Genomic DNA, 22,821 nt, shown 5'->3' with positions numbered 1-22,821 from the left:
CACAGTGAAAATTCCATGCTTTTTAAGGTGTTTTAAATAATATTAATTTCTTCAATTAAATTATAGATAATAATTCCAGACATCTCATTGAACATACCAGGCAAAGCAAAAACCTTGATTCAGAAAAGTTACATAGTGCTCCTTTTATATATATAAACATTTTGTATCTTATGTTGAGGCCATAGTTAGTTGCAGGTATAGGGCATTTTATTGTTTCATTAAGACTTAAGTGGTTTGTTTACTTTGAGTTTATGTTTTAGCTGCAACTGGTTTCTAAGAGAAAGTTCCATTTGCTCGAGGATTCATCATTATCAGGAAGCTAAAGTGAATGCTGTGCACTGAATCCTGTCTTGTTGAAATGAAGTTAGATAGTTAGTTAGCCCTTAACAATGTGTATCTGTTTTACGTTGAATATTGAATCTGTTATCTTGTCTAAAATCCATCTCAGTCCAGTCTCTCAATCCTTTTTAGCCAATGTTCCAACAGAGCTTCACAAACAAACAGGATTACGTCACAGTGCCTCCTAGGGGACGAGTGGCAGTTCAAGGTGAGCCGTAATTAAATCAGCTGTGGCCTGCACCTGGTCATTTGTCATTGCCTTCTTCTGGCCTCTAAGCTGCACTGCAATTAATATCAGCTCCGCATAGCAGTGTTTTTAATAGAACTCTTCTGCAGAAGCATTAAGCCAAAGGTGAACTCAGGAGTGGCCCAATCTCACTAGAGTGGAACAAACACAACAGATTGGCTTTGGTCAACTTTAGAGTTAAGTTTTAGGGATATCATCAAGTTAGTTCCAAATCTGTCCTAAACCATCAGATATGTTTTAAACTAGCAAAGGTTTACAGATTTGTGTTATTCCTGGGAATTTCTATTATTGTTCAATATTTTTGTCAGCTTACACTGACCCTGAAATAAATAAAATTATGTCCAAATGGTGTTTACAATACAATGGATGCATGAATGGTATTTTTGCCAAATTCTTGAAAGGTACATATGTTTCTGGAGCCACCACCTACTTGCCTGCCTGGACTTCTCCACAGTATCACATTAACCCCTTAGAATTCCGGGTCATTTTGGTGAAATTGCCTTTGTTCTGACCTCTCCAAATTAAAATGATAGCCATTATTAAACCCTCAGTAGTATATACACAAGTTTGGGGTCTTTGTAAAGGTAACACCCTATAGTTTTACTCACAGGTGTCAGAATCACTGTAAGTATGTTTGCTAAGCATTTATACACTTTAGAAGACACATAAAAAATAATTTTTCTCATCCTCGCCTAAAATTTTGTTAAAATGAACATGCAGAAAGCTGCAGTAGGTAGCTGGCGACAAAAATAAAAAATACACTATATCTCAACTGAAAATATTGTTGACCACTCACATTCCCTGTCAGCACTGTGGTGATTGTATAGATGTGTAGATAGTTTGTGTGGGTGATGCACAAATATGTGTACATTGCTGTAAAGGCGATGGGCTGTCGGAACGGTAACAGGTTAAACATGACTATACTGCATTTATTTCATTTTTTTTTACTCAATACACATCTCCTCTTCACAGATTGTTTGTCTGTATATACACTCACCTAAAGGATTATTAGGAACACCTGTTCAATTTATCCTTAATGCAATTATTTAATCAACCAATCCCATGGCAGTTGCTTCAATGCATTTAGGGGTGTGGTCCTGGTCAAGACAATCTCCTGAACTCCAAACTGAATGTCAGAATGGGAAAGAAAGGTGGTTTAAGCAATTTTGAGCGTGGCATGGTTGTTGGTGCCAGACGGGCCGGTCTGAGTATTTCACAATCTGCTCAGTTACTGGAATTTTCACGCACAACCATTTCTAGGGTTTACAAAGAATGGTGTGAAAAGGGAAAAACATCCAGTATGCAGCAGTCCTGTGGGCGAAAATGCCTTGTTGATGCTAGAGGTCAGAGGAGAATGGGCAGAGTGATTCAAGCTGATAGAAGAGCAACGTTGACTGAAATAACCACTTGTTACAACCGAGGAATGCAGCAAAGCATTTGTGAAGCCACAACACGCACAACCTTGAGGCGGATGGGCTACAACAGCAGAATACCCGACCGGGTACCACTCATCTCCACTACAAATAGGAAAAAGAGGCTACAATGGTAAATGGTCACATTTTTCTATAGCGCTTTTCTACCTTCAAGGCACTCAAAGCGCTTTACAACAAGGAACCACTCACCCATTCACACACCAGTGTATGCAGACACTGAGGGCGAGGTGGGTTAAGTGTCTTGCCCAAGGACACAACAACAGCATTCATCTATGTGAGCTAGAATCACACCGCCAACCTATGGATCAGTGGATCTGAGCGCTCAACCAATGATGTTTATGTCAAGAGCGGGATTTGAACCGCCAACCTTCGGATCAGTGGACAAACACTCTACCAACTGAGCTACTGTTGCCCAATTTGATGAGTCTCGATTTCTGTTGAGACATTCAAATAGTAGAGTCAGAATTTGCCATAAACAGAATGAGAACATGGATCCATCATGCCTTGTTACCACTGCGCAGGCTGGTGGTGGTGGTGTAATGGTGTGGGGGATGTTTTCTTGGTCCTTTAGGTCCCTTAGTGCCAATTGGGCATCGTTTAAATGCCACGGGCTACCTGAACATTTTTTCTGACTATGTCCATCCCTTCATGACCACCATGTACCCATCCTCTGATGGCTACTTCCAGCAGGATAATGCACGATGTCATAAAGCTCAAATCATTTCAAATTGGTTTCTTGAACATGACAATGAGTTCACTGTACTACAATGGCCCCCACAGTCACCAGATCTCAACCCGATACAGCATCTTTGGGATGTGGTGGAATGGGAGCTTCATGCCCTGGATGTGCATCCCACAAATCTCCATCAACTGCAAGATGCTCCTATCAATATGGGCCAACATTTCTAAAGAATTCTAGCATTCTTGCTAGAATTCTTTAGAAAGCATTCTAAAGAATGCTTTCAGCACCTTGTTGAATCAATGCCACGTACAATTAAGGCAGTTCTGAAGGGGAAAGGGGGTCAAACACCGTATTAGTATGGTGTTCCTAATAATCCTTCAGGTGAGTGTATATATATGTATATATATATATATATATATATATATATATATATATATATATATATATATATATATATATATATATATATATATATATATAGAGAGAGAGAGAGAGAGAGATGTTTTATGCCATATTTTAGACATTTTCAGGCAAAGTGAAAACATCTCCATCTAATTTTTTTTGTTTGTTTTGTTTTTACTTCAAATTGAGTAATGTACAGGTATAGACTACAAGTATATTAGTAAAAGTTTGTTTTGGCTACTCTCCCCAGACTCTAATTCTTCAGAATACAATTAGAGAAAGTAAACAATTCCAAATGTACATTACTTAATTATTACAAATGACTTCATACTGTGTACATATATTAGATTCCCACACCTGTGGTATTGCAGTATTGAGCCCCTAACCTGTTAAATGGTTGTATGTAATGGCATGGGTTGAAACCAAGCGACCGGGGGAGAGCTCTCCAGCACCACTGGTCTGTACTGTAATTGGGAATTTGGATGAGATTAATGAAGGTGCTGATTAGCATTAGCTCTAATCCAGAGGAGGGGAGGGCTTTTGTATCTCTGAGTTACTGCTGCTCCAGCTGCGAGCAGGGTGGGAACAGCGGCATCTAAACAGAAACGCGGTGTGTGTGAAATGTATATTCTCTGTATAATATGGTGCAAATGTGTACAAGCTCTGCCACCAAGGTAATTCATTTATATCAATTTGTTATTTATTTACAACTTTATTTCCAACCTATACACCAAAACAGTCAAGCAGACTGTAGTTAATAGAAAACAAGTTTTACAACTAGCCGTGCACATGGAGATGTGTAATTGCATACTGTGGAACAATCGAGGCAAAGCTATTGCATCAACCAAAGTTACATAGTAAGCAGGCTGTCCTATAGGTCAATTGACATTATATTTGTTGGTTCTACCCCTGCTCCCTCTTGCCTGGGATCCAGAATACATATGAAGATGTAATTCTGGTCAGCAGTAAATCTCCTGTTCAAAACAACTATGGCTTATGAGGTGAAAAGAAAGGGAAAAAAATATCACAGGGATTTCAGACTAATCAACAAGTGAAGCATTAAAGTCTGTTATTCTAAGGTGAGGGAATTTTGACATTGTTTATAAATCTTAGCAGACCAATGAGCTCCTTTGTTTCACATATGTCACTGAAAAAGACATATCTGATTGCATGATCATGTTTGAATGGGCTTGAGACACGACAGAAGATGTGGGGACCAGATTGATATCAATATGTATAAAAAATACAGAGAGATATTGCGGATTTGCCAGGCAATGCTCCTTATACTGTAGTTGTACTTGTTTCACTTCCTCAAACGAACTGGTGATATTTTTTTTTATAATTTTGTAATTTATTTTTATGACAAGTTAATAACTTCCCACCAAACTTGTTCCACACTCCTCTGCTTGTTTCTTTCTCTCCTCTTTGTCTCTTCCTTCATCTTTTTTCTGGAGCAGTTTATCTGAGCTTTAGTCAGCGCCCCTGTTCTTTCTGATGTTAACCTCTCCCACACTCGCACTGATACAGCCCATTACTGCGGATGGACCATGCCCTGTAGTGCTATCGCTCTAATGCTAACAGCTAATGAGGCTTTACCTGCGGGGTCTCCGGTGCTAATCCGCAGGGCTCGGGGATCCTTCTTGTTCCAGCCTGGGTTTTGTGGCTAATATTGTGCTCGCGGTGAGACTATTCGACCTCCATGCAGACAACACCATTTTAAGCTCTACAGAGGAGGCATGCTCTCTCATCTTTTCTGTGCCGTGATAAACGAGCAGCTCGGAATGGCCTGGATATTTGTCCTCAGTGACAGGAACAACTTTGACACACTAAAAATAGGGATTATTTCAACTACACATTACAAAATATATCACAATTGTGTTTTAAGTGGGTTCTAACTTTACAGGTAACGTATGTGATTTTCAAACAGTGAAAGGAGGAAGTAGGGATTCAAATCTTTATAACTTTGTTCCACTTACAAAGCCTTTGCCACAACAGTAGTACAGTTTTAGGAACACTTTTTCAGAAGAGGACATGGGTACACCACTCCTGTTCAGCCAGCACCTTCCAAAGTATCATATAGTGACATGCATGGTTCTCTCTACTATGTATTAAATCATAGACTGTATAAAGAAGTGGACTAAGTGAGTGTGACATCATCGATAGCATTCGACTCCGGTCAAATGAAGCTCATTGAGGCTAACAGTTATAGGGGCGAATTTAGAGCCATGTTCCATATTTGGAATTCTGACTGCGAGGATTAAAGTAACCAAAGAGCCACTCCGGAATGAGGCTGTTGAAGGTAACGCCCCTTCACTGCTTAGCAATGTTGTGAACCAAATATGTTGCTAATGCTAGCGGGTGTGAGCTCAGGCAAAAAAGGTGCCTGATTTGTCTCTTATTAATTTTCATATCTTAATTTATGGACACAATAAATAAATAAAAATACCAGTATAATGTAGAGTTGGTTAAAACAAACATTTCAAGACCAAAATGATGAGGCAATGGAGCCGTAACCACCCCATGATCACATCCTATTTAGGACATGGCGGCTAGCAGGTTAGATATGTCCTTTTGTATACACAGTCTATGATCTAAATATGTAATCAATACAAAGTTTTACAGTTAGATGCAGATATTACATAGTCGACTGATATTGTCAATTTCCTAAAAAAACAAAAACAACTTTACTTAATTACAAGAGAACTGTTGGGCGATACAGCTTTAAGCAAATCTGTAGTAATTCTTCCACACAAAACTAACTCATCTCCCATCAGTTTTTTTAATATTATGATACAATTATACAGATTACTCATAATCAAGCACAATTTTATTATAGAATTTTCTGGGCATACCAAAGTTGACATATAAAAGTATATATATGAGATATTCTGGTAAGCACTCTTGCATAAGTTTGTTTATAAATACACAGGCTGACTGTCTCTTCGATGTTGCTATAAGTTCAAAATTGCCAGATACTAATAGCTATTTTCTAACTCCATTGGATACTTTATCAAGGAACCATTCACGCATTTTTATAAACCGGTGTAGGCAGACAATGGAAAGAATGTGGGCTGAGTGTCTTGCCCAAGGACATAACAGCATAATGCACTGGTGGGAGTGAGCGACTCTCTACTGTCCAAAGCCATACAGCACACAGCAATCTGATTTTTAGCCTATAAGAGCTCCTTTCATAATACATCTATACTGGGGCAAGGCAGATTTCACATAATTACATAAAAATAAGTATAATTGTGGAGTCTTTTTTTGATTTGATAAAGAAAGCCAGATAATGGATTCTCTCATTAAAAACGTAGAGACTACAGCACAAATGGAAAAGTTTTGTATAAAGGATATATGCAAATTAAAGTAATCTTAAACTGAACTAAAAAAGACAATTCAATTAAAACACATTGTAAAGCTTCATCACCCCTCCTACTGATCACCATGAAAACATATAATTACCCAGGAGCAGTCAATCAGGCCTCAGAGGTGTGGGAAACTGGGTCAGGACCAGCATTTAGAGCAGCGGTGCCCAAACTCTTTTCACCAAGGGACTTTATGTCTTTCATTATAAACCCTTGGTATATAACCCTTGTTTTTTCTATGTCTGATATAAAAACATACTAATTCTCCACTTTCTTATTTTAATTTGTCAACACTTGGCTTCTACTTGAGTAATATTAATGTGTAGTATTAATACTTAAATTCAAGTACATTTTTGGATACTCAGTTGTCGAAAGTATTGAAAATCAGATATTAATCAATACTAAAACTAGTATTGAAACTAGATACTCATTTGAGCAGGTATGGAAACAAAAAAGTCACATTCACAGGATAGAAATTAATGTTTTCTGAACAGCTTTAGAATGATCTTAAGAACAAGTCAGAACAAGTATAAGACCACATAGACTAGTATATGTCCATCGACCGCTATGGAACCTACCTGGAGAACTGAGGGATTACACCAATATAAGGCCACATGGTACTATAAAAGAAAGTATTAAAGTCTAAATAATACCATTGTGGTATCAAAATCGGTATTGAGTATCCAGTCTATTCCGTAGTATTGAAATCAAGTTTGAAATTTTAGTATCACACTACTAAAATGCCTTAATTGATAAAGATGAATGTGCTTGTCTTCATGGATATAGCATATTGATTTAACTGTAGTGTACCACAGAAAGTCTTCTTTTGCCAAAAAAATTAAGTGAAACTGAAAATCATGCTGTCTTAGCAGGGCTGCCTCTCCACAGACACTTGCATCTCTTCATAATGACAGATAAGTTTAACGCTGTTCCAGGAAATGCATTGCAATCTCCATGGGGACAAGTAGGTGGAAGACCAGAAATGTTACAGAGCACATATTTAAGTAAGACACAGTTATAAGGAGCTTATAATTACAGCATAATCTTCAGCAAGTAAAGTGAAAAGTTTTTACACAAGCAAAAACATTTCAACCATCCCATGTTTTCTCCCCAAAAGACACAAGCAAACAGCAGGCGCTTTGGTCAACCACTGTTATGTCTGCAGTAACCTACTTAACAGTTCTGCAGTATTTTTACATTTGCATAGCAGGAATTACATTGGACTTGGCTCAGAAAGGCAAAAAATACGATCCATTGGTTTCAGTAAAATATGTGCATTTTCAACAGGGTACAGTGCTGACAGTTACATATATATATATATATATCTACCGATATTTTTGATGTAGAGCCAATTTTGATCATTTTCTCACATTATGTAATTTAAATAGACTAAAAACTCACCTACAGCCCATTTTTACCACAAATCTACAAGAGAGATGTGTGGTCAATGACTCTTCATATTCGTATTAAAGTGTTAATATAAAGCTTTATGTGTATTCTGTAGGCAGCAGTTTGGTCAAAACAAAACATCAGCCTGTGCTGGACATTAAAGGCCAATAACCCCATCGCTAAAAAGTGCAAATACATATCATCTGTCTCTACTTTTTACCCTTATTTGAAAGATTATATTGATTGATGGTTGGTTTTCACTTTAAACTATCTATCTCCAAATAGGCCTGTCACGATTATTACTATATCAACTTATCGTTTAGTACATGACAGATGGAACAATACTTACTACTTTTGCAGTAGTAAGAAAATTGGGGTTATTTTTCTGTTCTATGATTTGAATTATGAACTTCTATGACTCATTATAGATACAAACCAACTGCTTAAGTGTAGCATTCTGCTCTTTATTTACTGCAGTTCTGGTTCTGTTTTATGGTTTGGTTTCAATATTATGGTTTATCGTCTATATTTACTTCAGCAATATATCGCACTTTAAAATTTGTTATTGTGACAAGCCTATCTCCAAAATAACTACTGCAATTTTTTTTTTTTCCTCCATCAGGCACTATATGGACAACGTTCAACAGAGTGGCCAATACCCAAATGACTACATGCTATTTTGAGGTACATGCACTACCTACACGTGTCTGCAAATCTATCATAAAAGCACCTCACAATCACACCAAACCATCACAACCTGGCCTCTTTCCATTCACACATTTGGCCTCAAACTCATGTGTACATAAGCTCACAGCAGCTAAGGTTTCCATGACGACCATAGAGCTATGCGTCATGCATTGCAGCGGCCGTGTTGTTTTCGTGCCAGATCTTTTGAACCAGAAATTGCTTTTGGGTTTTTTTACACTCAATACGTAGCCATTTTTAGACTATTTCTTCTATTTTTGTCCTTGTTTTGGAGCAAGATTTGATTTGTGATTGAAATCTGAAAATATCTGATCTTCAGCTAATGAGTTCTCAGAAAAAGACCCTGTCAAACTAGGATAAGATTTGAATAACTGTATAGACAGTGGTGGCTGCTCCCCATTCATTTTTAATGCACCATTCACTCCAAGGATTAAAAGGTCTACAAAATATTACACTTATTTTTTTAGCATTTTCAGAATATAAAAAGCTGAAGTGACAGGAAACAGGAATGAGCTGTAGCAGGTTACACTGAATGAGGCAGACCTGGAAAGAATAATGATGGTAGTATTTAACAAGGACTATTACTGAAACCTATCTTTTCCATTTACAATAATTGTAACATCAGTTCCCTGTCACGTACATGTATAAAAGCTTATTAATTAATATTAATACAGAAATATAGGGCAATATGAAAAAAAGCTGTTACAATATGTTATTTTAGTGACATCATGACATGATTCTCTGGTTCTATTATTATGGGTGACAATAGCTCAGTTAGTAGTGTCAGATCCACTGATCCACAGGTTGGCAGTGCGATTCCAGCTCCCACACATGACTACTGCTGTTGTGTCCTTGGGCAAGACACTTAATCCACCTCACCCCTAGTGCCTGTGTGCACTGTTATATGAATGCGTGTGTGAATGGGTGAGTGGGTCCTTGATGTAAAGCTCTTTGAGTGCCTTGAAGGTACAAAAGCATTATATAAAAATGTGACCATTTACCATAAATGCAGTTATGTGCTGAAACAAAAGACAGTTATAGTCAGTGAAATTGCAATCTATGCTATAGAAAACCACAATATATCTTTGGTATATCGTCCTTGCCTATCAGGAATCATCAAAGTCAAAAGAGAGAGTTCTTCTGATTGAAAAAACACTAATAACTGCACTGTGTATTAAACTTTGAGCTGCACATTTTCAACTGACAAATTATTCATTGGCCAGACATGTGATTAAATGAGATTCAGTAGGGTCCATATGTACCCAAATCCATGTAAACTGTGCACTAAAGCCAGCAACATTCGGGGTATAGAACATTTGTTACTGCCAGTACAGAGAGCCATAGCTTATCAATGCATCAAGAATCAAAACAAAAACTACAGTGACTTACTTAACTAATGTAGTTTGCACTGGTGTTTCTTAAACCCTAGAGTCATGTGAGAACAAAGGCAAAACTGATTTCCTTGAATTTTTGATCTGGTAAATTGCCAAAAATATGAAGTGAAGAAAGACAGTTCCACCTCTTGATGTTCTTGGTTATGATCTTGGTTTTCTTGGTTACTCTTATTTTGAGATTGAAAGTATCTATAACTTTCATTTGGTTGCTTCATATTCAGTTTCACCTGACTAAATAGGACAAATAGTATAATATAATAATAATAAATAATAACAATAAAATAATATTTTTGGCTTCAAGTAAAAGTTCATATCGCTTAAGACTTAACACTACAAAATGGTTTGAGCTATAATGATCCAAATCTGTCCCGAGCCTGTTTGGGATGACACATGGGGCTAGCACTGATTCACTCTCGCACAGCAGCAGCAGCACTGTGTAATTATGATAAATGCTGTTATTAATTTACTAATGGCAGTAATAAAAGCATGGTGGGGTGTTATTAGCCGCAAATGGCAGTCACAGACTTTACAGGTTCAGGTTAGACAAGGTTTATATACAGAGGATAAACATAGTCAGGTTATAACTAAAGAGTGTCCAGAACATGACATGAATTATAAATAATGATTACAGGTAATTATAATGTAGAGAAGTGGGACGACTTTGAGAGAGCAAATTACCCATAATGCATCATGTCATGAAAAACAATTATTTTTTAAGGTGTTATGTGTAGTTTGATTACAATAATTTACAAAAATAATTTATATATTCAGGGACCTCCGGTGCTTACCATCTACACAAAGGGATTTATTCTGAAAGAAAAGGAAATCGGACCCGACCACTCAAAAATGTCCAATTGTACCGTGGACAATAAAAGTGTCAGATATTAGTGCAGCTATAGATTCACAAGAAAGATAAAATAATACCATGGCCTTTTTGGGTATAAATTGCACATAGCAGCTTTAATGGCCCTAGGGGGACAAAAGTAAAAAAAAAATAAAAAATAAAAAATGATGTTGAATAGGAAGCAATTGGATTCAATGCAAGTGTAAAGTCAAGGTATTTCTCAGCACTGTTCTCTTTGCTGTTGACTCAAACATCTTCAATTCTGCACATGGGGACAATTCTGCACATTTGCAGCTAATTTAGCAAATTTCTCATTCTGAATTGTAATCCACAGAGTTTTAGTAACATAATTATTTAAAAGTCACTGTGAATCATCTGTGAAATGGTTAAACATCACGTCCTCTTTCACTACATCCATAATTTAGTTTTTACTAAACCATCTCAGTATGAACTTTCTGAACTTATCTATAAAATATCTCAAATTAACTGTTCCACTGATGTAGAAGGACAACACTATGAATTGCGCTGACAATCTGGTATTTTCAAGGATCAACCACACAAATTTGAAAAATAAAGTCATATCTGAAGGAGCAGTGCAAGTGTTCAAATTATTTTATATGGTCAATATGAAGCTTACCTACAAAATGGTGCTCAAGAAGGAGTAAAAGTCTGATGGCCGAAAACGGCTCTAAGAAGCACAATTTCTTCAATAAGTTCCTCAAGTAATAGTCAATGCAATTTAGTACTATACCAACCTGCTTACAGGCCTATCCATCTTTGTTCTTGTCATCAATTCTGAAGACCAATTTTTTTCTTGACACAATACAACCTTTGCCCACTTATTTCAATTTCAAATTATTTCAACAGTATTTCTTACAATGCCAAAGTCAACCTCTTTCATCCCACCCCACTCAGAGCCACCACACCTCTCCATGTGACAGGAGAGGCAGTGGAGTGCACTCTTAATTAGGCTGTCACTTGTGCCTGGGAACCACTGAACTTTGTGCTGATGGATCTGAAGGGGGCCGGGGACGTGAGCCATTGTGTACCCCACAAAACCAGCTTTGTGTCGGTGTACTGCGGAGAGGGTGCTAGGGTTGGGAGAGTGGGAAAGCTTGCTCATAGCTGCAGCTCAGACGGCTCCGCTGTGCTGACAAATGAGCGAAATAGTAGGCAGCGTATGACTGGGGGATTTGGTTGTATTTTTCATAAGAGCGCCAAAGAAAATGTGCCTACTGTTGAGTCAGATGTTGCTCTCTACCAGCTGCTAGTTCAAACCAGCTTGACCAGTGTTTTGTCAGCATTGCTTACATTCAGGGCTCCTTTAGAGCTTACAACTGGACATTGAGCAAATAGGACACCCTGCAAACGGATGAGCTTTAATCAACACACTTCATTCCAGCTAGTTGGGAGAAGTATCTTTCCCAAGGGCACAACAATAATATATACAGTTGATATATAGAAAGTCTACACGTTCCAATGCCAGGTTTTTGTCATGTAAAATAATGACAGCAAGATAAAGAATTTCACAACTTTTTTCCACCTTTAATGTGACCTATAACCTGCACAATGCAATTGAAAAACAAACTGAAAACTTTAAAGAGGAAAAATAATAAAAAAAACTTAAGATAACCTGTTTGCATAAACACCCTTAAACTAATACTTTGTTGCAGCATCTTTGGCTTTTATTACAGCACAGTCTTTTTGGGTAGGAGCCTATCATCGTGGCACATCTTGATGTGGCAATATTTGCCCACTCTTCTTTGCAAAACTGCTCCAAATCTGACAGATTGCAAGGGCATCTTCTGTCTACAGCCCTCTTCAGATCACCCCACAGGTGTTCGATGGGATTCAGGTCTGGACTCTGGCTGGGCCATTCCAAAACCTCAATCTTATTCCGGTGAAGCCATTCTTTTGTTGAATAAGATCTGTTCTTTGGGTCATTGTCGTACTGAAAGATGAAGTTCCTCTTCATCTTCAGATTTCTAACAGAAGGCCGAATTTTTTGTGCCAACACAGACTGGTATTTGGAACTGCTCATGATTCCCTCCACCCTGACTAAGGTCCCAGTTCCAGTTGAAGAAATATAGCCCCAAAGCATGATGCTGCCACCACCATGCTTCACTGTAGATATGGTGTTATTTTGGTGATGAGAAGTGTTGTCTTTGCGCCAAATATATACCTTTTGGAAAATATGTCCAAAAAGTTCAGCCTTGGTTTCATCAGACTATAACACATTTTCCCAAATGCGTTTGGAGATTTCAGATGTCTTTTTGCAAAATTAAGCCAGGCTCGGATACTTTTCTTTGTAAGATAAGGCATCCGTCTTGCCATCCTACCCCATAGCCCAGACATATGAAGAAGACGGGAGATTGTTATCACATGTACTACACAGCCAGTACTTGCCAGAAATTCCTGCAGCTCCTTCAGTGTTGCTGTTGGCCTCTTGGCAGCCTCCCTAACAAGTTTTCTTCTCCTCTTATCATCAACTTTGGACAGACGTCCTGTTCTTGGTAATGTCACTGTTGTGCCATATTTTCTCCACTTGATGATGACAGTCTTCACTGTGTTCCATGGTATATTTAATTCCTTGGGAATTCTTTTGTGGCCTTCACCTGACTGATATCTTCGCATAATAAGATCCCTCAGATGCTTTGGAAGCTCTCTGTGGACCATGCCTTGTGCTGGAAGATGTGGCTACAGAAATGTCAAGAAAAACCTACTAGAACAGCTGACCTTTATCTGCGATTGATCAGAGGCACATTAATTGGTGGCAGGTGTGCGCTAACTCCACTTTAACATGACTTTGAATGTAATCGGTTAAATCTGACCACAGCCACATCCCCAGTTATAAAAGGGTGTGCACACTTATGCAACCACATTATCTCAGTTGTTTATTTTTACTTCACCTCCCTGAAGGGTTTCTGTTCGTTTTTCAATTGCATTGTACAGGTTATAGGTCACATGAACACGATTACACGACAAAAACCTGGCATTTGAACAGGGGTGTGTAGACTTTTTATATCCACTGTATGCATTGGTCAGACCAGCACCAGTTCTAAGACCACTGCTCTACCACCTGAGGCATTGTAACTAAGCAGTAAACATTTAAAGGTGTACAATGTAACATTTCTCGTGAGGGGTCTGCCACTATGGACATTTTATTGCTTTTCTCCACTCCACTGTATAGTATTAAACTTATCTATTTTGTGATTTTAAGTGATTTTTATTTTTCAAAACATTTAAGTAAGCAATGTAAATCTAGCTAAATATAATGCCATGCTCTGAAATATTCCAGGCAAAGGAATTACATCTGAATGGAGATAAGCTAGTGGCAGACCTTCCACCAGAAAAGTTGCGTAGTGCGCCTTTAATACTTGTTTTCAGTGTCAAATTACTGTGTCACCTCAACCATTTGAACCCAACTGACTGAATGAGTAGCTCTCAGTAGCCCTCTCTACACTTAAAGTATCATATAAGAGCATGTCTGTGAGCTCTGTTAGGTCTAATGTTATGCCCAGAGCAGGTAGAGCATGCTATAGCAGGAGCTCTACAGATCCTCTTCGCTTTAACCAAACGCCCACCTCTTCATTAGCTTCAGAAAAAAAAAAAAAAAAAACAACTCCCACACACGTTTTTAAGCTCCTGATACATGGTAAAATAATATATGCTTCGGTTAAAAATCAGAGGAATGAACATGCTTAATTTTATTCAGGATTACATACCAAGCAATATTACAGCTATATTTGCACACAAGTTCTGAAGAGACTTATTGAAATGTATGTAATGAAATTCAGAACATACGTTGCCACAATCAACACTAATTTGTGTGTCAACATTGTTCAAATGGCTTACATTTTTACAGCCACTAATCCAGTATTGACAAGCCTTAGAAGACTTTTTAGAATGATAAAATAGGACATTGCATTTATTATATATTATTTATATTATAAGATCCAGTTTTTCTCAGTGTTTTTAATCATTGGGGTAAAGTAGGGTAGAAAGTGAGGTGATGTTATAATAACCTAATCAAAAACATAGCACTATTGCTGCTTGCAATTGTAACCTTTTGTGCCTTTTTTTCCATTATGGATGTTTTTATAGAACTAAAACATATAAAAACATGCATTTTTACTATGAGTGGGCTTGCATCTCCACAAACCTGACTCTTATTTGGACTGGCATAAAACTAGAAAATGCTCCAAAGTATGGTTTCTGTTTCCATGGAATCATGCAGGTTACTTTTCCACCACTTTAAGGTGTAGATTTTTAATAGATTTAAGATATGTAAATCCATATAAAATGCACATTCTAATTTGACTTAACAACACTGACATTCACTACATCTTGTAAATGTATAAGCATATGACTGGCTACAGATTTTGGATACAGTTTGTGATTCACACTGAAGTAATAAAAAGTAACAAGAGAAACCCAAATAAAACCCAAATGTAAGAAAAAATACTTTTAGCTTTTCACATGTAGGACTCTAAGCTAAAACACGAAAAGTCCTCAGACCATCAAATATGTGCCCATCCTTACTCCTGCTGCTCTGGTCTTAGCTCAGAGCCCAGTACTAGTCCCATAGTGATTAACAAAAACGGGTGCAGCAGGATTTATGACCCTTGTTAGCAGAGCCTTGGCAAGCTCCATAAATCAGCGCCGAACCCCGAGAAACACTACAAACACAATTACAAGTTAAAGAGAATTACAGTGGCCAATACTGGCACCAACAGAGCAGCAGAGCAGCCATCTTTGAACCAAGAGCCTGCGGTAAATTCACCAAAATAGGGTTGGGTCGGAAAAGATGGGAGAGCAAAGGGACAGAGGGGATTAATAACCATGACAGGTGAAGAGATACTGCGGGTAACGGATGGTAGGATGAGAAAATGTATAGGTGGTTACGAAATTAACTACAGGTTAGCTACTAAGTTTTTTATGCCAAAGAAATTGCATATACAAAAGGCATATACAGAATACACCAGTGTCATAAGTTAGAAATCCATCCACAAAGCAAATTCCACTAAAAAGGTGTCACAAGGATTTAACTGAAAAGGCAATACAAAAAGTGATAAATCAATATTCAAATCACTAATGTAATGATTTTTGCAACAAATTTCCTTGTGAGAAGTGAAACATAATAATAATAATAATAATAATAATAATAATAATAATAAAAACTGCAAGCAGTGATAAAGGCCCTCGCCACCCCTTGCGACCATGAGCTACATGCCCCCCCACGAAGATCCTGCGTTTCGTTCCCGCTTACATCGCCTCTCCCCCCAAAATTAGCGTCTCAGTAATACTACTCCATTCATTCCAATGAGACAATTTCTGACATTGTCACGACTGCATGGTTGGAAATAGAGGTATGTCTTCATTGGCTTTTTTGTTCAGTATGATGAGTGGAATATGTGTATCAAATTTCAATGGTCTATGGCAAAGTAATTATTTTTCATCCCAGTTAACCTAAACCCAGGTATTTTAATGAGAAATGTCAGGTGTTGCCATGGTAACACACTTGCAAATAGAAGTATGTTCTCATTGGCTTTTTTGTTCAGTATGGGAATATGGATGACTATGCCAAATTTCCAAAGTTTTTGACAAAGTAAAATTTTTTGGATCCCATTGAAAAATTCAAGCGTGTTGGCCACACCCACATTTTATGATTTAGCAAATTCCAAAAGAGTAGCCTATAATCCCACATGGGTCTAGTTAATTTTGACCAATTTGCAAGTTTCTTGAATGAACATCCATAATGTAAAAAAATTCATGTCCTGACATGTTCTATTTTTGGATGTGAGTTTCAGATTTTTCCCATTGGCCCAATGAAAATCAAAGTTTGAGATGGTGCTACCGAATCGTCTTTCGTTATTTTTTCTCGGGGTCTTTGGTGACAATTAGAGCTCGTTGAGTTCTAATTTTTGATACCACTCACTGGCGTGTCGTGGCATGTTTACTACTTGATTTTTGCAATTTTCCGGGCTCCGGACGCGGCTTTAATGAGTCCCTCGCCGGGACATTGTCCGAGGCTCAGGCCTAATTAAACGCAAATAGTGATAAAGGCCCTCGCCACCCCTTGCAACCGCGGGGTACATGCCTTTTGTTCCCGTGCACATCGCTCCTCAAAGAAATTTTTTTGATTAACAAGTTTAAGGAGGCACCGTGTAGCAATGTAATGTTTGACATATGTAAATTGCATATATATGCGTTCAGATCAAGATTTGGGACAAAATGTATATTAATGCTAGGAAATAGAAAACTGCATATGTGAGTGACGCGCAATTTAATACTTAAAAAAAAAAAAGTGCTTTTTTCTTTGCCGGCTGGCCACACCCATATTTTATGACTTAGAAAATTCCAAAAGAGTTGCCTATGAGGTGGCGCTATTGAGTCATTTTGATACATTCATTTTTTTGAACATCAAAATAATAAATTTTTCGCCAAACTTTTTGGGTACAATAAAACTGACTTTTCGTTAACATTCAGTGGGTCAAAAATGGCCTCAAAGCGGTAAGTATAATAATTCTTGCCAAAGGACACAATGACAGTATGCAATAGAGCTAGTTTTGCCCCATCACTGTTAGTCCCAACTGTCTCCCCTCCAAGTGCAAACCAGGTCCAATCCTGCTTAGCATTCCAGATCAGAGGAGTTTGGGGTTGTATGGATTATATACATTATGGTTATATGTACATTTAAATATGATTTGAAGATTGTCATTTTAAAATGATCATTTCATGCAGCAAATATATATTTAAAAAGTGACTAACCTGTCTCTTCATCGATGGCGAACCGGCCCAGTCCACTACCGTCTCGAATGGAGTACTGTATCTCCCCATCTCGACCGTCATCCTCATCATTGGCCGTGACTTGAAGAAGCATAGTTCCAATACGTGAATTTTCCTTGATTAATCCAGTTAAAGCAAACTGGTTAAAATATGGTGCGTAGAGGTTTTCATTGACGTCAACTACTTCAATCTCCACAAAAGTTACAGACAAAAGTGAAACTGGACGTCCCTTGTCTTTGGCCCGCACGGTGAGGTTATAAAACTGCTGTGTTTCGTAGTCTAGTTCCTTTGTCAATCGGATAGCTCCACTTGCTTTGTCCACTTCAAACCATCCATTATAATCATTGGCTAAAGAATATCGCACCTGACCTCCCAATCCTAAATCTGGATCTTGAGTTTCCAGCCAAGCTACTACAGTCCCAACAGGAAGATCCTCCAATGCTCTAGCTTTGTAAACACTGGGTATGAACAATGGCGGGCAGTCATTGACATCTTCCAATGTAATTTTCAAAGTTGTAACAGAAAATTTTTGACTACCTTTCTCTGCTTTGTCTCTCGCTTCAATTTTGAGACTAAAACTTGGAATAAACTCACGGTCAAGTTGTCCGGCAACGTAAACAATCCCATTTGATGAATTTATAGCAAATTGTGTGGTGCTGGTAAGAATAGAGTAGACAACCTCTCCATTTGAACCAAGATCTTTGTCTGTAGCTTCAACTTGGATAACATCTGTACCAATCGCAGTGTTTTCAGGAATGACAATTTTGTATTCTGTTTCTTGCAAAAATTGAGGTGCATTGTCATTGGCATCATCAATGAAAATAGTGAGAAGTCTCCAAGAGCTTTTCTGTGGTTGACCAAGATCATATATTGTTAAATTTAGCAGGTAACGGTCTTTCTTTTCACGATCCATAGGAAGAAATATGCTAATAAGTCCTGTGTGCATGTCAATCATAAAGCAATTATCTGTATTCCCATCGGAAATGGCGTAAACAATTTGTCCGTTGAATCCAGTGTCACCATCATATGCATTCACTTGGAAAACACTAGAACCAATTTTGAGATCTTCCCGAATTTTGATATCTGTTGGGAACGCTTTATCAAACTGTGGCATTTGCCGATTGATGGAAAATAGGTCGATAAAGCCTTCTTCTATTTTGGGTTTGGAGCCAGCTTTGGATTTCTTGAGTAGCTTCTCTGCTAGTTTTTGTGCGACTCTTGTTTCTTTGCAATTGAAACTCTTTGGGGGTGTTTTGCCTTGTACAATTGTAATATTGACAAAAATCGGATCGGAATAGTTCTCCCCATCTGTAGCAGTAATTTTGAGAGTAAATATGCCATTTTTAGGAGTAGCCATGGCAACTGAACGCCGCAAAGTCAGAACTCCTGAATCTGGATTTAAATCAAAATATCCTAATTCATTGCCAGAAATGATTTTGTATTTGACCAGTTCTAATTCATCTACATCAATAGCGGACACTGTGGTAATTATTTCGTCAACAGGAAAGTCCCTTGAAATCACTCCCTGACATGCAACTTTTTCAAACAACGGCTGATTATCGTTTACATTCTCAACGTGAATTGTTACGTTGACTTCACTTTCTCTTCTATACGGAGATCCCCAATCAGATGCTCTAACCACAAAAACAAAACTCTCAGATGATGATTCAAAGTCTAGCTCTTTAATTGTGTTAATTATGCCTGAAAACTGATTTATTTTGAACGGTACAGGCTGCAAACTTGAAATACTGTATGTTATATAGCCATTTTCACCTTTGTCATCATCTATAGCTGATACAGAGAGCACATTGGTGCCAATAGGGACACTTTCATTGACAAAAACCTCATAAGAAGCCTGGATGAAAGTTGGTGTGTTGTCGTTAGCGTCATCGATGCTAACACAAATTTTTACTTTTAGCTCGCTGTCTACTTCTAGCACTTCCAGGTTGAAAACATCTTGGGAGACTTTTGTGAACCAACGAGAGGTAGAGATTACGCCTGTTATTGTGTTAATTCGGAAAAAGGCTGAATCGGCAGATGGAGCAAGTATATACTCAGCATCATCTGGTTCTGGATTGATTTTTACACCTATGACAATAGTCCCAGGTGGGGAGATTTCATTTAGGCTTGCTTCATAAAACTCTTTTTCAAATTTGATATCAACTGGTTGTTTTTTCTGAATAGTAATTTGAACAACTTCAACGTCTGAAAATTTTGTTGGCGTTCCCCGGTCTCTAGCTTGCAAAGTTAGATTACAACCAAAAGGGTAAATGTCCCAGTTTACAGGCTCTGTTCCCTTTATTGTAAATTCATGATCGTCTGTTTGTTCGACAAAGAAATGGTCAGATGGGTCCCCACGAACAATAGTAACGGTGTCTATTTCCCCATTTAAACCTTCATCTAAGTCTTCCACAGTGATAATTGCATAAACAGGGTTCTTATCCAGCAATGAGGGCATATGAGTGACCACATTCAAAGTTGGTGCATGTTCGTTGACTCTTTCTACATGAACAAAAAGCTTAGCTGTGCTGCTAACGCCATTGTTTCCATATAGCTTCATACCGCGATCTACTGCTAGGATTTCTAAGTCATATCTGCTTTGTTCATCAACATTGAGTTTTCCACTAAGTGACACTACACCACTAGTTGGGTGAACTGCGAACAGCTCCATTTTATCTTTGAAAAAGTAATAAAATTCACCATTGGAGCCAATATCTGCATCTGTGGCTGTAACTTGTGCTATGCTAGTCCTGAGAGGAGTGCTTTCCGAAATAGTGACAGAATAAGTTGTGGGCGAAAACAGTGGCCGTAAATCATTCATATCCAAAACTTGTATGCTAACTTTTGCCCACGTCTCCAGCAAAGCCTCGCCTTTTACCGATGCTTTCACTGTCAACACGTAGTTATCCTGGATCTCCCGGTTCAAAATGGCTGCATTTCCACCTTTAGTCCTTATCCGTAAAAAGCAGAAATCCCCCAAAACATACTCCTCCGCTTTGAAAAATCCCTCATCGTCTCCTGAAGTAATCCTATACCGGATTTCCCAAGAGCGCTGTGCCAGGTGAATGCCCATTTTAATTTTACTGTTGGCATAGGTGCGAGCTGCGGAGTTTTCATAGACCGTTGCATGGTAGACCGTCTGCGTGAAGGCGAATCGGGGGCCATCCTGAGGTGTGGTTTGACTGAGGCAGGATTTGAAAAGAGGCAGCAGCAAAAGTAACAGGGCCTGGAGCAAAAGAGGGGCACGTGAACCTGCCCACTGGCCCATAGTACCCTCCATCACATCATCACTCCATCCTGCAATAAAAAGGAAAAAGGTTAGTCAATGAGAATTTACCACAATCTATATTCTTACGCAGAGGCCCAGCTCATGGTGCCCCGACACTTAATACTGGGGGGACAGGGCCTTCTCTGAGGCTGGCCCTAAGCTCTGGAACACTATGCTATGTAGTATTTACATACCAAAACAAAAAAATAAACAAATAACTGGTGTATGGATATGGTTGAAGAAATTGCTTTTAAAATAATAATAGAGTGGAAGTCAAAGCGGAGGCTTGCCTGATTTCTACATAGTGCTCCATTGTAGGACAAGAATTCAGTGACTCTTGGCATGAACCATGCTCTCTGTTCAGGCACTGACATAAAACACATGTAGCTTAATGTTTCGTGGTCAATGCTAATTTGAATGTCAGTAATATATCTAGTTCTGCTTTACATTCAGTCTTTGTCATTTCATGTTGAACAATGTTTAATGTCTTTACCAGAAGAACAAAATTGCTCATTACATGATGTCTCTGTGCTCATAATATCATTTAAAATACTGTACCTACACCAGATAAATGAAAGGTGAACTTTGTAACTTTTCAGGTGGAGGGTTCAGGAACATGCGTTGCCTGAAATGTTCTACAGTATTATATTAAAGGTATCTGTCTCCATAGAAACAAGCAGGTGACATCACCAGGTTGAGTTAGGTTGTTGGAGGTGACATCACTCACTGTTAGATCGCATGTTTTTCAACAGATTTTTGAGCAATAAAAACAGTTGAAAAAAACAAAACAAAAAACAAACATACCTCTCTCTCTTCTTCTATCTATCTATCTATCTATCATCAATTTTACTGCTCTATCTGTAAATGTTCTTCAATAAATCCATACTCTGTACCATTATCAGTCCACAGACCAGACGCTGGACTTGGGAAATGGAGCTTCATAAGATTTGATTGGACGTTACACATCTCTAAACTATTGCATTCAAAGATGATTACTGACTAAACAAAGTAACAAATCAGCATTTCAGTTTATGGCAGATTAAACAAGGGTTACATCATCCCTGTGTGGTCTCGGGGCACTGACTATTGCAAGTCCTTGAAAAACCAAGAATGGTTTGAGAAGGAACAAAATAATTGTACAGCTCTGAAGAAGCAGAGGAGTAACATCCCCAAAGAAAATAACTGAGCCAGAGAAAATGACGGGCCTTGCTGTGTTGACCCTATCATAACCTTATTCCTAAAATACACCAAACTCCAGGATGTAAACCAGATATGGGTTCAACAGCGGCTATGTTCACATTGGGTAGTGTTTTTTTTTTAACCTTTTTTTTTTTTCGAGTTGTTCCGAAAGGAGAAGCCACAAAAATGCTACCTCTGTATGGTTTGGGACAGGGCCTGATCTGATAAATGCCATGTTGTGGTGAGGGCTGTGCCACAGAAGGCTAGATTTGAAGTGACTCGGCGCTTTTTAACCACAGCGGACGCTCAGACGGGGGTAAAACTAGGTCTAAAGCCAGCAATAATAACATGGTGCTCTGTTACATTCGTATATATTGAAAAGTGCCCAGGATCAAGTCTGAGGGAGCAGTTTGGCCTTGAGAAACCGCCTTCGACAATGCAGACTAAACTGGAGACTGCATACAGTAAAAATACAGATCAAAAACTTTTAGGAAAATCAACAAATATTTCAAGATATAAAAGTGGAACTCTCTGAGACACATAAGGTAAAGATTCAGTGTTTGCATTCCTAACGCGAGAAGGTTTTGGATTCTATGTCAGTCATATAGGTTTCCTCAATTGCTACCACTCGTCATCATCACTGTTACAGGCACTACTTTGACTTAATACAATTGGGCTCTACTAATTCTCCTCTACTGCTACTATTACTACTGCTACTACTACTACTGCTACTGCTACTACTACTACTACAACAACTACTACTTATACAACTAATTTCATTGCTG

At 38.2% G+C, this 22,821-nt stretch overlaps 1 protein-coding gene across 2 annotated transcripts in view; it reads right to left on the bottom strand.

The window, feature by feature from the left end:
- fat3a (FAT atypical cadherin 3a) overlaps nucleotides 1-20,869 on the bottom strand; it is a 135,265-nt gene extending 114,396 nt beyond the window's left edge. For both annotated transcript variants that reach the window (XM_055225931.1, XM_033976900.2), the window contains exon 1: nucleotides 17,572-20,869. In XM_055225931.1, the coding sequence (XP_055081906.1) occupies nucleotides 17,572-20,869 (3,298 nt within the window). The remainder of the gene's footprint in view (nucleotides 1-17,571) is intronic.
- Between the last annotated feature and the right edge of the window lie 1,952 nt (nucleotides 20,870-22,821).

Source organism: Periophthalmus magnuspinnatus, chromosome 13, assembly GCF_009829125.3.
Source record: "Periophthalmus magnuspinnatus isolate fPerMag1 chromosome 13, fPerMag1.2.pri, whole genome shotgun sequence".
NCBI lineage: Eukaryota > Metazoa > Chordata > Actinopteri > Gobiiformes > Gobiidae > Periophthalmus > Periophthalmus magnuspinnatus.
Note: the sequence above shows the minus strand (reverse complement) of the source record. Positions and strands in the feature narration are given on the sequence as shown.